General features: G+C 32.8%; 1 protein-coding gene across 1 annotated transcript; it reads right to left on the bottom strand.

Moving 5' to 3' along the window:
- On the bottom strand, window positions 1-3,299 carry LOC133700497 (1-aminocyclopropane-1-carboxylate synthase-like). Its single transcript, XM_062124041.1, has 4 exons — window positions 2,979-3,299; window positions 2,735-2,866; window positions 2,476-2,636; window positions 1-1,635 (listed from the first exon to the last, which is right to left on the bottom strand). The coding sequence occupies exons 1-4, from the start codon at window positions 3,141-3,143 to the stop codon at window positions 651-653; spliced, it is 1,443 nt and encodes a 480-aa protein (XP_061980025.1). The 5' UTR covers window positions 3,144-3,299; the 3' UTR covers window positions 1-650.
- Window positions 3,300-11,388: the final 8,089 nt, after the last annotated feature.

The raw sequence follows: 11,388 nt of genomic DNA on the forward strand, positions 1-11,388 counted from the left end.
TGTTAAGTGAGGTTTCAGGATATGATTTATATTATTTTTTAACACACCCCCTCAAGTAAAAGCTCTTTAATCTTGAAACTTGCATAAGTTTACATTACCTTTTGCTTAATTTTTATTAAATAAATGAGGATCGTGAGATTCGAAACTCGTAACTGCTTGGTTATTAAAGCTCTGATATCATGTCAAAAAATCATCTCAACCTAATAACTTAAATTATTAGGTGAGGTCCCAAAATATAATCTATATTATTTTTTAACAAATACATATCTTGATGAATATGAAAGGATTGACCAAAGTATCTTCCCTGAGCAACGTACATAGGAATGGTGTTAGAAAATAATATAAATCATATCCTGGGACCTTACCTAAAAGCTTAAGCTATTGGGTTGAGATGTTTCTTTGACATGGTATCAGAGCCTTAATGACCAAGCGGTCACGAGTTCGAATCTCACCATCCCCATTTATTTGATAAAAATTAAGCACAAGGTAATGTGGGCCTGTGCAAGTGTCAAGCTCAAAGGGCTTTCACTTGAGGAGATGTGTTAGAGAATAATATAAATCATATTCTGGAACCTTACCTAAAAGTTTAAGTTATTGGGTTGAGATGGTTCTTTGAAAAATGGATGGATGAAATTGAGATTCGATCCCATCTAAGTCCTTGCTCGGACAAGGGGCGATTGAGGTATGGAAGAGTGCGGAGAATTGATGAAATCATCGTATATTCGAGGAGAGTTGAGTTTAAGGCTGCCTTGCCAGCGTAGGGTCTTTTTAGGCTTCTTGGTGTCGACATCCTTGTTGACAAATGTTCTAATTCTTGACAAAGCAACTTGCATGGTCTGGTCATCCATGTTGGCAATGCAAACCCGAAACCACCCTGGCTCCGTGCAATGAAAAGAACAACCTGGGGAAACATTGAGCTTGACTTCATGGATTATAACTCGCCATAGTGCCATTTCAGCTTCAAATGTCTTTTCTTCGAGGAGTCCACTCAAATCCATCCACAAAAACAGGCCAGCATTACTTGTCGTCAAGCACTTAATGCTTACTTGAGCAAGTCCATAAGTGAAGACTCTATGCCTTGTGGCTAATCTCCTTTTGCTTTTCCTAATGAAATTCCCCACAAATTCATCATCTGATAGCATTGATGCTATCATGTGCTGAGTTTGAGAGGATACCAATCCGAAGCTTGACATTTTTCGGGCGCAACTCACTACTGCATCATTGTAAGAATAGATAATGCCAACCCTAAGGCCAGGGAACCCCATGTCCTTTGACAGACTGTAAACAATGTGTACAAGATCAAGATTGCATTCAATATCTTCCTGTAGTATCTCTGCTATGCTAATGAAATCAGGCTGGCTGAAAACCGTGGCTGCATAAATCTCATCACAGACTAAATGGATGTTCTTTTCATTAATGAAGCTCACAATGCTTCTTAGAGTTTCCCTATCTAGCATGGTGCCCAACGGATTTGATGGATTGGTTATGAGCAAGCCCTTTACTTTGATGTTGTCTAATTTTGCCATCTCATAGGCATTTTCCAAGGCTTCTCTTGTTACCTTGAAGTTGTTAGAACTTTTAGAATCAACTGGAATGAGTTTTACTCCTGTTCTCCATCTCAAATCTCGATCGAATCTGCAATGAAGCACATAAATTAATTAGTAATACAAATTACTAATATTGTTGTTGTCATTAACACCACTGCTACCACTTTCAAATCAGTCATGTTAAGTTTGTTTAGCAAAGTTATTGTCATTTAATTCAATTACGTATATGCCTAAAGCATTTTGTTGGATGACAGCTATAGAAATTAGGAAAAAGTAACGAGGGAATTATCCTCCACAAAAGTCAATAGCAGAGACAAATATGTCTGAACTAATAAATGGAGACCAGACCAATGCGGAAGATTGGCCTCACTTTCCTCCCCCTAGTTTGGCATTTTTCGTCTTGACACACCATAAGACGTCTTGCTACAGAGAAGAATCTAAGTGTAGTTTTGATGACTTTTTGGGACCCCAACTTGTATATGTTCATGCCCCCACAAAAGTAATTATACAAGCAGGTCTGAAAACTATTGATTCTGGCATTTCATTAATAGCTTAAGATGTTAACATTACAAATTGTTTATTATCGGTACTTATATGCACTTAATGATATGGTTGCCAAATTCTAGATAAATTAATCTATAGTATTTTCATTATTAATCTATAGTATTTTCATTTTGATCAAATATTTATAATTAATCTCTCTGCAATCCTCCCTCCCACTTTCCTCTTGACTCTCTCCTTCTTGGCCATGGAGGAAAGCAAAGGTCAAGGCTTACCACTCACCACATATAGGTGGGCGAAATGTCAAGGTGAAGCTTACTACTGTTATAATTAATCATTCAACTAATCTACCTTTATTTGAAGAATATTTACAATAAATTAGAATAAAGAAGATAGAAAATAAAAGGTAAAGTAAATGGTAGATTACCCTGGATAATAAGGAGTAGGTACCAAAAATGCCTCGCCGGGATCTGCCAAGCAAAAGGCAATTGTTTCATGAGCTCCGGTAGCTCCTCCATTCATAACAATGCGGTCAGGATCAAATGTAACTTTATTTCCTCTCACTTTTTCCATGAACTTTGCTACAGCCTGTATCGTAATGTCCATAATTATTTAGCTATTACACATATATATATACTTAAAGATGAGAAAACATTTTTTTTCTTAATTAATTTATGTTTCCTTACATTTCTAAATTCTGGCAGGCCATGATAGTCCTGAAAGATAGCTACCTCTCTGAACTCATTAACTCCTTCAGGAGTGCAAATGGAGGCTTTTGGGTTGTTTTTGAGCCAGTCTTGAATCAAATCAAAGCAAAGCTGCATTTCATATAGAAACAAAAATCAGTGACTATGTTCTGCTGAAAAATCTTCATGGAAATTCAAGAACCAGCAAATTAAAACATCATATTCAACCTAGCTAGTTAGTTACCTGATTCTCTGCAAGACCCATCTGGATAACCCCATTTGGATTCTCCGTGAGATGATGGGGATTACTGTCATAGGCTTTCCAGCCTTCAAAATATGGGGAGTCTTCACCATGTCCGTTGCTGCTTGCTATACTAGACAACAAGTGGTTATTCAACTTGAAAACCATTTTTTCTTCAAATTAATTCACCAGGAGTTTGTAACCAAGAATTTCAACAAGAGATGTTTTTGCGAGAGCAAATTTTTATAGAGAGTTTTGACTTTTGATGCAGTCGTAATTGCTGGCGTTAATACACGTATGTTGAGGTTAGGAAAACGAACAGAGACAAGCTTTCTGCAAGAATGATAGTTTGCTGCCTCCATTCACCGAGTATTTATAGTCGCTGTGGCGTGAATATATATGAATTTCTTTTTGCTCAAATATCATGGATATTTGTGGTCGGAGATAGCCATGCTTTTAAAATTTTTCATAAATTAGTTAATGATGAAGATTCATCGTAGGTGGGTTTTTTTGGCGCTTAAGTTTCATGAAATTTTAAATTTTAAATTTTTACTTAACATTAAATTTTTATATATTTTTAAATTATTTTAATATGCTGATATAAAAAATAATTTTTTAAAAATATTATTTTGATATATTTCCGAATAAAAAATATTCTAAAACAATAATTATTACTATACTCTCAAACACCTCATTTTTGTTTATGATAAAAGTGTAGAATATTATAAAGGATTTTTAAGGTGTTTTTTTTTATTATTTATGCCTTAAAGGTATTGAAAAAGATTAGTTTCTGATTAGGAGTGGGGTGGAGATTATATTTTAAAATATTTTTCACTTGTAAATATATTAAAATAATATTTTTTTTTATTTTTTAAATTTATTTTTAATATTAGCATATTAAAAAGATTTAAATTACATAATTTTTTTTAAAAATAACAAAATAATAATTAAACCACAATGTCAACAAGCCTTAAGCATTATTATTGATCACATTGTGGGAATGGTTACAGAACATGCATGTTTATTATATTGTCTTGTTGTTTATTTGTAAGGAAAGCAATTTTCAACACCTACTGATAAACCGTTTTATTTGTTTGCATGATTTTTAAATGTTTGGCTCTAATTTGAAAAACTTGTCAACAAAATTCTTATTTTATTTGCAATTAAAATAACTAAGATTAAAGAGATAAAAAAATAGTTTAAATAACATTAAAACATATTTCATGACGAATCAAATATCATTCTATTAGAAAATAATATAAATTATATCCTCGTACCTCATCTATCAGCTTAAACTATTAGGTTGAGATGATTTTTTAACATGGTATTAGAGCCTTAATGACCAAGTAGTCACGAGTTCAAATCTTATAATCTCTATCTATTTGATAAAAATTAAGCACAATGTGATTTGGACATATGCAAGTTTCAAGCCCAAAAGACTTTCACTTGAGAGGGTGTGTTAGAGAATAATATAAATAATATTTTGATACCTCACCTAACAGTTTAAGCTATTGGGTTGAGATGATTTTTTGACACACTTCATTATTATCTTATATGCGTGTATGAAATTAAATTGAATATATTGTGTGTCTATACATGCATGCATAACTACTAGAATTTTATATATTACCAACGAATTATCCCGTCGATATTAAGATATTGATTCTATCAAAAAAAAATTCCCGATGGAAACACAGACAAATATTGTTTGCCCAAAAAATTATCTTCGGTGATTTCTATTATGTCAGTAATTTCATCGCTAATTGAACTCACTAATGGATTTACATAGGAAAAGGCGCGCCACAAAAAAATTATCTGCATATTTCCATCAGTAACTCCATTGATGAGTATGTCATATCACCGACAAAGAGAATTGTTTGTAATTTTATTGGTGATTGATTTAATATTATCGACAAACTGATACCGTTTAAAATTTCATTGGTAATTCCAGTGAATTGCCAAACCCAACACCCTTAGAATTGACTATGTGTCAAGCCCGAGTGACTAAGGGTAATACGAGCTGCCAAATCCAGCGTCCTTGGGTCTAGCTGTGTGCCGAGCCCAATAGAACACGGGTCTGGAAAGTTGTCAGACTTAATGCCCTTAAACTTAGCTACATGTTAAGCCCAATAGGACATATGCTTGGCGAGCTATCAGACCCAACAACCTTAGACTTGGTTGCTCGCCTTGTAACATACCACCTCACTAGCAAGGTATTGTCCACTTTGGGCCTCCCAGTCCACCCATGTCCAGGGCTTCCACCCAGATCCCCCTCACGGGTTTATTCTTGGCAGCCATGCATGACCCAAAAACACGTCTTACTAATCAAGGTAAGCATGCACTTATAAAGTCCTGACTTTGGACACTCGTTTTCGATGTGGGATATCACATGCTTAACCCAATTAAGCATGAATCTAACGAATTGTCAGGTCCATCACCCTTAAACTTGGTTGCATATCAAGCCCAATTAGGCATGGGTTTGGCGACCTTTTCAACCCATCACCCTTGGATGTGCCAAGCCTAATTAGGCATGTGTCTAACTCGTCGTCATACCCATTAACCGCGAGTTTGACAGTATGTCAAGTATAAAAGGCTAAAGGTTTGAAGGTTAGTATAAGTCCCATAATGGGTCATAAGACTCTATTTGTTTATTTGTATGATATTAACATAAAATATTAATATTAGAGATATTGATCTCTCCTCCCCCATTAATTTTAATGTCAACAATATCTCATCTCATATTAACATGAGATGTTAGGAGTATTTATCTCTAATAAGTGTTATAAGGGTAGAAGAACCTTTTAAACCCTTAGAAATATATCTTCTACAGGTTCAGAAATATAAATATCTCTAGATTATATAGGTAAAAGATTTATAATTTTTATTTTCAATAGAAATATATTTTTAATTTCAGAGAATTTATTGTATCGAAACTAAAAACTAATATTTTTATTTTCAAGAATAAATGTTCATTATCTTATTTACTATGATAATTTGCTTAAAAGTTGTTGACTTTATAATATGAGGGTTTAAAATCCCACTAAATAATATTGTTTTGCACGTTATAGGTGTTCTATGTTAAATTACAAGTGTCATAAACTATTTTAATACTTTACCGAATAAAAAAACCATTTTAAAAAAAACAACAACAATCCCTATTACATTTACGCTCTCAAGCACATAACTCAAAAAAGTTGCTCCAACCGTGCATATTTTTTGTCCCAGCAGCTTCTGCTTGCCCTTCTGCTCTGTGGACCTCTAGAACTTTGATTGAAAGTTGGTGTCTCTAGAGGGTGGCCAAAAACCAGAAAGAGAAAGCACGGGCCGGGGTCATCAAACTAGAAGAGTTTATATTCGATTTGGATTTGAGTTTGCCTGTCATGTGAATTGAATCTCATGCCTAATTTGTTGGCGAAAGAGCATGTGCTTACTTTTTGATAGCGTAATTAGGTCGAACGCAATTCATGTAGGATTCCATTTCGAATGTATTCGCTTCTATCAACAATCTTTATCAACGAAATCAACATGTTTCCCGAAGATTTCCAGTTATTTTTGGACTGTTAAAGAACATGCCAACTTACTTTACATGAGATTGCAAAACAATCTTACGTGGAAAGAGAGGAGAGAGAGGTCCCCACTTTAAGAGGAGTCGAAAGCGTGGCCCTACAGATATCAAGAGGTCATAAATACACACCTCACAGATATCATGTTGTTTTAAAAATAAATATATTTGTGTTCGTGTATTTAAAATGTTCTTCACCGAAAGTATATTCTTTCAGCTTGGTATGGGTCAACGTGCTATTGCCAAGGTCCATTGAATGTAAATGATGGCTTTTCCATCCATTTTCAACATAACCAAAATAGATGGATTGAAAGCCCAACTTAATATTCACTATTCTTTCAAGTCCAATGTCATATTTTAAATTTTAGTAATCTTTTACCATATTATTTTAGATAAATAACTAGTATCTTAGCATGAAATTCAAAAACAGAACAACTTTTTTAGATAGGATGTTTTAGGATAATTTTAATATTTTCTTTAGCATAATTAGCTTTTTATCTAGAATTTTTTAAGATTAATCAAGATTTTGTAAGACTAAAGATGGTAAAGAAGAAGAAGAAGAAGAAGAAGAACTTTTATATAAAGACTGCAGCCACCCAAGTATATATATATATATATATATATATATTACCTTCAACTGTAAGGATTCGTGGGATGAATCGGTTCTACAAAGACCCCGCATAATCTTACAAGATTGTCATCTTAGCAATGCTATTAGCTAGCCTGCCGAAGTGAGTGTTGCTTCTACAATTTATGAACTTCATTGCTAGATGATTGAATTGAGAGCGTTTCAAGCATGCATGGACCGAACCCAACTGTTCCCAGCCCTTATGGTTTCTTGTAATCACGTATTTACTTAACAATCATATTTTTTATTTATTATTGGAATGGGGTTTTTACCGTAGAAAATAAAAGAAAAGTCACATAAAATGGGAAAAATGAATTAATTATTTTCTTAATATCGGCTGTCAATACTATGGCATCTCATTAAGAAGTCGCGATAAAACTCCAACTCAATATATCTTAATGTGAATGAATTATTACTTATGTAATCACATAAGAACTTAACCCGCCTTCTTTGAAGCAGGAGGAGTAGAAACTTGAGCAACACCTACTCCGCTAATCATGCCTGTGCCCCCCTTATTCCTCCCCTACACTCCGACTCTCGGGGGACAATATGGATCCATCCACACGTGGTTCCACATATATCTTCACATGCACTTTCAAATTTCTGGCCCCCGTTTTATAAATGCTCACGAACGAGACACACGCCAGAAACTCGTGCTAGCGGTTTATGTCTGTTTTTTTCTAGTCTCGGATCACATAGGCAGGCAAAAAGTTTGACCATAGTCTTTTCTTTTCTATGTTTCATATTTTTTTGCTGGCTTGAAATGAAATATTGCGGTGTGAAGCTTTTTGTGTTCCACTTGGGAGTTTCTACAAACATGTGTGATTTATCCGCGCATAAATATATCCAATTAATTATGCAATAAAAAATAATATAATGGGATACGTACGTCCTCCAGTGCTCTTTAAATAAATAGAATCAAATTTAGCTCGCAATTAAAGTAATTTGAAATGATATCGAGTACTGTAAAAAAAATATACATACATTAATATTCTATAAATTAAGAAAATAAATAAATACTTGGTTATGAAGAAATTTCTAGTAGTTTTTGGATATATAGAATGAAACGTTATTGACAACTATCCGATCGGATGGTTAATGCACAACAAGTACTGCGGTATATTGGCAAAGCCACTACACTACATTAATCGAAGATACCTTTCATGTACATAATTACAGATAAACCCAAAAAAAAAAAACACGACTTAATTTTGAATACAAAAGCTAGATAATCACCAAACAGCAATCAAACAATATACAACTTGACAAGCCCTTGATTTGGTAATGGAAAATATTTCTGTTTGGAAGCATAGAGGTGGTAAGAGAATATATTTAGAAGTTGTTTGGAAGTGTGACTGTGATTATTTTTTAAAAATTATTTTTGATATTAGCACATTAAAATGATGTGAAAATATCAAAAAAATATTAATTTAAAATAAAAAAATTAATTTTTTTAAAATATTTTTAAAATATAAAAACAAATTGGTATAATAGATGCACGGCTTTGATATACAGAGGATGCGTCAACAATTTGCATAGCACGAGGGTGGCTACTAATACGGGTCTTCCAGTGAGATTCTCATGCATGGTCCAAATATACGAATGTGACCACTTGGATCGTAGTTGTTTTTCTTTCTTACACTTTCAGTTGAATTTCACTTTTGTTCCCGTCAAAGCTCATAGAATAGAATTCGCACGTGGAGGGTTGAAACTTTCACATTTGTTATCTGCACACGCCAATGAAGGAAGATCTTAAACTTGGGAGAGTGTGAATTACAAGGTTGTTTATGCCGATAATCACATGTTATCCCCCTGCACTTTATTCGGTCAAATCATACTTCTGTTTTTTTAATTTAATATGAATATTTGAGTCAGCTTTTATATTTTTTAACTAAAAAAATTAATTTAATGAAATATAAAGTAGAAGCTATATATACACTCTTGAAGTTTCTGTCAGATCAGTCTGTCATTATTATTTTTAGGGTCAAGATTGAACACCATAATTATTATTTGGCAGTGATTTGTTCAAACAAGAGTTAGGTTTTGAAAGTTTTGCATGTTTGGTCGGCGTCCTCTTAAGTTTCTTCCATTGAAAAAAAAAGTAAAGTAATTGATGGCACCAAATTGCGAACATGAGGAACGTGAAAAATTCAATTGACATTCAAATGGAGGCAAAACATGTAAAGCTGAAAAAACATGTTGTCCGCTCCTCCTACATACGACTCTAGAAGAAGCTTGTTGCTCATTGAATTCGAATTTTGCTCACTGTCAGTTTATCAATTAAAAATATTTTTTAACAAGGAATATATAACTTGAATTATTAAATTATAAGTAAAATATTTTAACTAATTATATATTCACAATTCTAATCAAGTAGTAAATATTTTTAATGATTTGCAATCTAATTACACAGAAATTATCATGTTTCAAACTTGTAAACAAATTATAAAGATCAAAGTAAAACTGGATAAATAGAAAATTCATAATTTTGAGAATTAGCTTTCACAAGTCATATAATTTTTTAGTCTATCAGACAAGTTCTTTATCCCCCACAAGTTTTTTCTTGTGAAGGAAAATAACTTAAAAATTCCAAATTAAATCTTATTTATCGTATGACCCCATCCATAAACATACACATATATGTCTGGAAGGATGAGAAAATGAAGTAAAATAAAAACTAATCTGTATGATTCTTGAAAAATAGTAGAAGAAAAGGAAAAAAAACTCTCAAACCCTAAAAAATACAATAATTTAATAAGCAAATCAAAACACAAACAATTTAACAGTAACATGACAGCATGAATCTTTGTAAATCCCAAGATAAAACAAATAATAACCAATCAAAATTGAGAATCTAAACCCAAAGACTAGTTTTAAATCTAGTAAGCAACTAACTTTCTCCATCTTTTACATCTAAAAAACTACAACAGTTAAAATAATTCAATGCGAGTACCATGTTAAATATGCATAACCCTATGATAAAAGCTGCAATTAACCCATCCTTAAAAAGACATATATCGCTTCGCAAGCAACATCATCCTGAAAAAATTCTAACAAGTGATTTATTGTTTTTAAAATAGCAATTCATCTACACCCATTAACTTACACACACAATCTAAACTCTATAACTAAATGCTTCAACAACTAATTGAAGATAGACATTGCTAGAAGAATGAAGTTACGACCAAGGCAAAAAATAAAAGGCAATGACAAAAATACAAACCTAGCAAAGAAAAGCTTCCAAAGATGAAACAACCAAGAGGAAGAAATAATAACAGCAAGATAACATCAAAGAACCGACATCAAATTAAAAGAAAACAAAACTTAGCAAATGAAAAGCAAAATGAAAAGCAAGGAAGAAAGGTTTGTCAAAACCAAGAGGAAGAATAATGACAAGAAACTAAATGGATTTTTTAGTTTTTTCAAACTTGTAAAATCAATCCGAGTTTGACCTAATTTTATAAGTTTGACTTGATTTTACTGGTTTTTAATTTTTTAACTTGATTTTACATGTTATATATATATATATATATATATATATATATATTAACTTATAAAATTATATGATTTTACTAATCAATTTTAATAAGAATATTTACTGTCATTATTGACTTTTGGCATCTTCAGAAAAAATGTTAATGATAACTTGTCATGAGCCTCATGTCTGATCCGTATGTTAAATATGGGCTTTTAAATAGTATTAGGCAAGAAAAATCCCACACTGTACACACAAAGACATCTTGGTGGCAACAAAGGCCAATAAACATTATGTATAACACTAGCAATATGAGCCCATCCATCGGATGACCATTCCGACTAGCGGAAGACCCTTTTTTTACCCAAACCAACAAGGGGGTGAGCTGGGCCCGGTTTACATGCCTCCACCCTCTAAAGTCTAACCACACCCGTCCCCTCTCTAACCTGATTACAATATATTTCTATAAAAAATAAAAAAAAAATTAATTTAATATCAGTATATTAAAATCATTTCTAAACAAGTTGAACGGTAAGAACAAATACAACTTTAATATTGTTTATTTTATTTTTTATGCACATTATAAAATTGTAAAGTTTATTATACATGAACATATTAAAAATAAAAACCTGACTCCGTCCCGCACTCGCCAGCGACTCCAACCAAGGTGATTTATATAATACGAGACCCGAATCCCATGCAATCTGAATGGGTGCTCGGGAAGGCAAAACACTAATAAGCTGACCAA

This window comes from Populus nigra, chromosome 8 (genome assembly GCF_951802175.1).
Source record: "Populus nigra chromosome 8, ddPopNigr1.1, whole genome shotgun sequence".
In the NCBI taxonomy this organism is placed as follows: Eukaryota; Viridiplantae; Streptophyta; class Magnoliopsida; order Malpighiales; family Salicaceae; genus Populus; species Populus nigra.

Coding starts and splice junctions, on each gene's coding strand:
- LOC133700497 (XM_062124041.1), bottom strand. CDS start 3,143: ATGGTTTTCAAGTTGAATAACCACTTGTTGTCTAGTATAGCAAGCAGC. Junction 2,867..2,978: donor TGGGTCTTGCAGAGAATCAG/GTAACTAACTAG, acceptor TATGAAATGCAG/CTTTGCTTTGATTTGATTCA. Junction 1,636..2,475: donor CCTACTCCTTATTATCCAGG/GTAATCTACCAT, acceptor GCTTCATTGCAG/ATTCGATCGAGATTTGAGAT.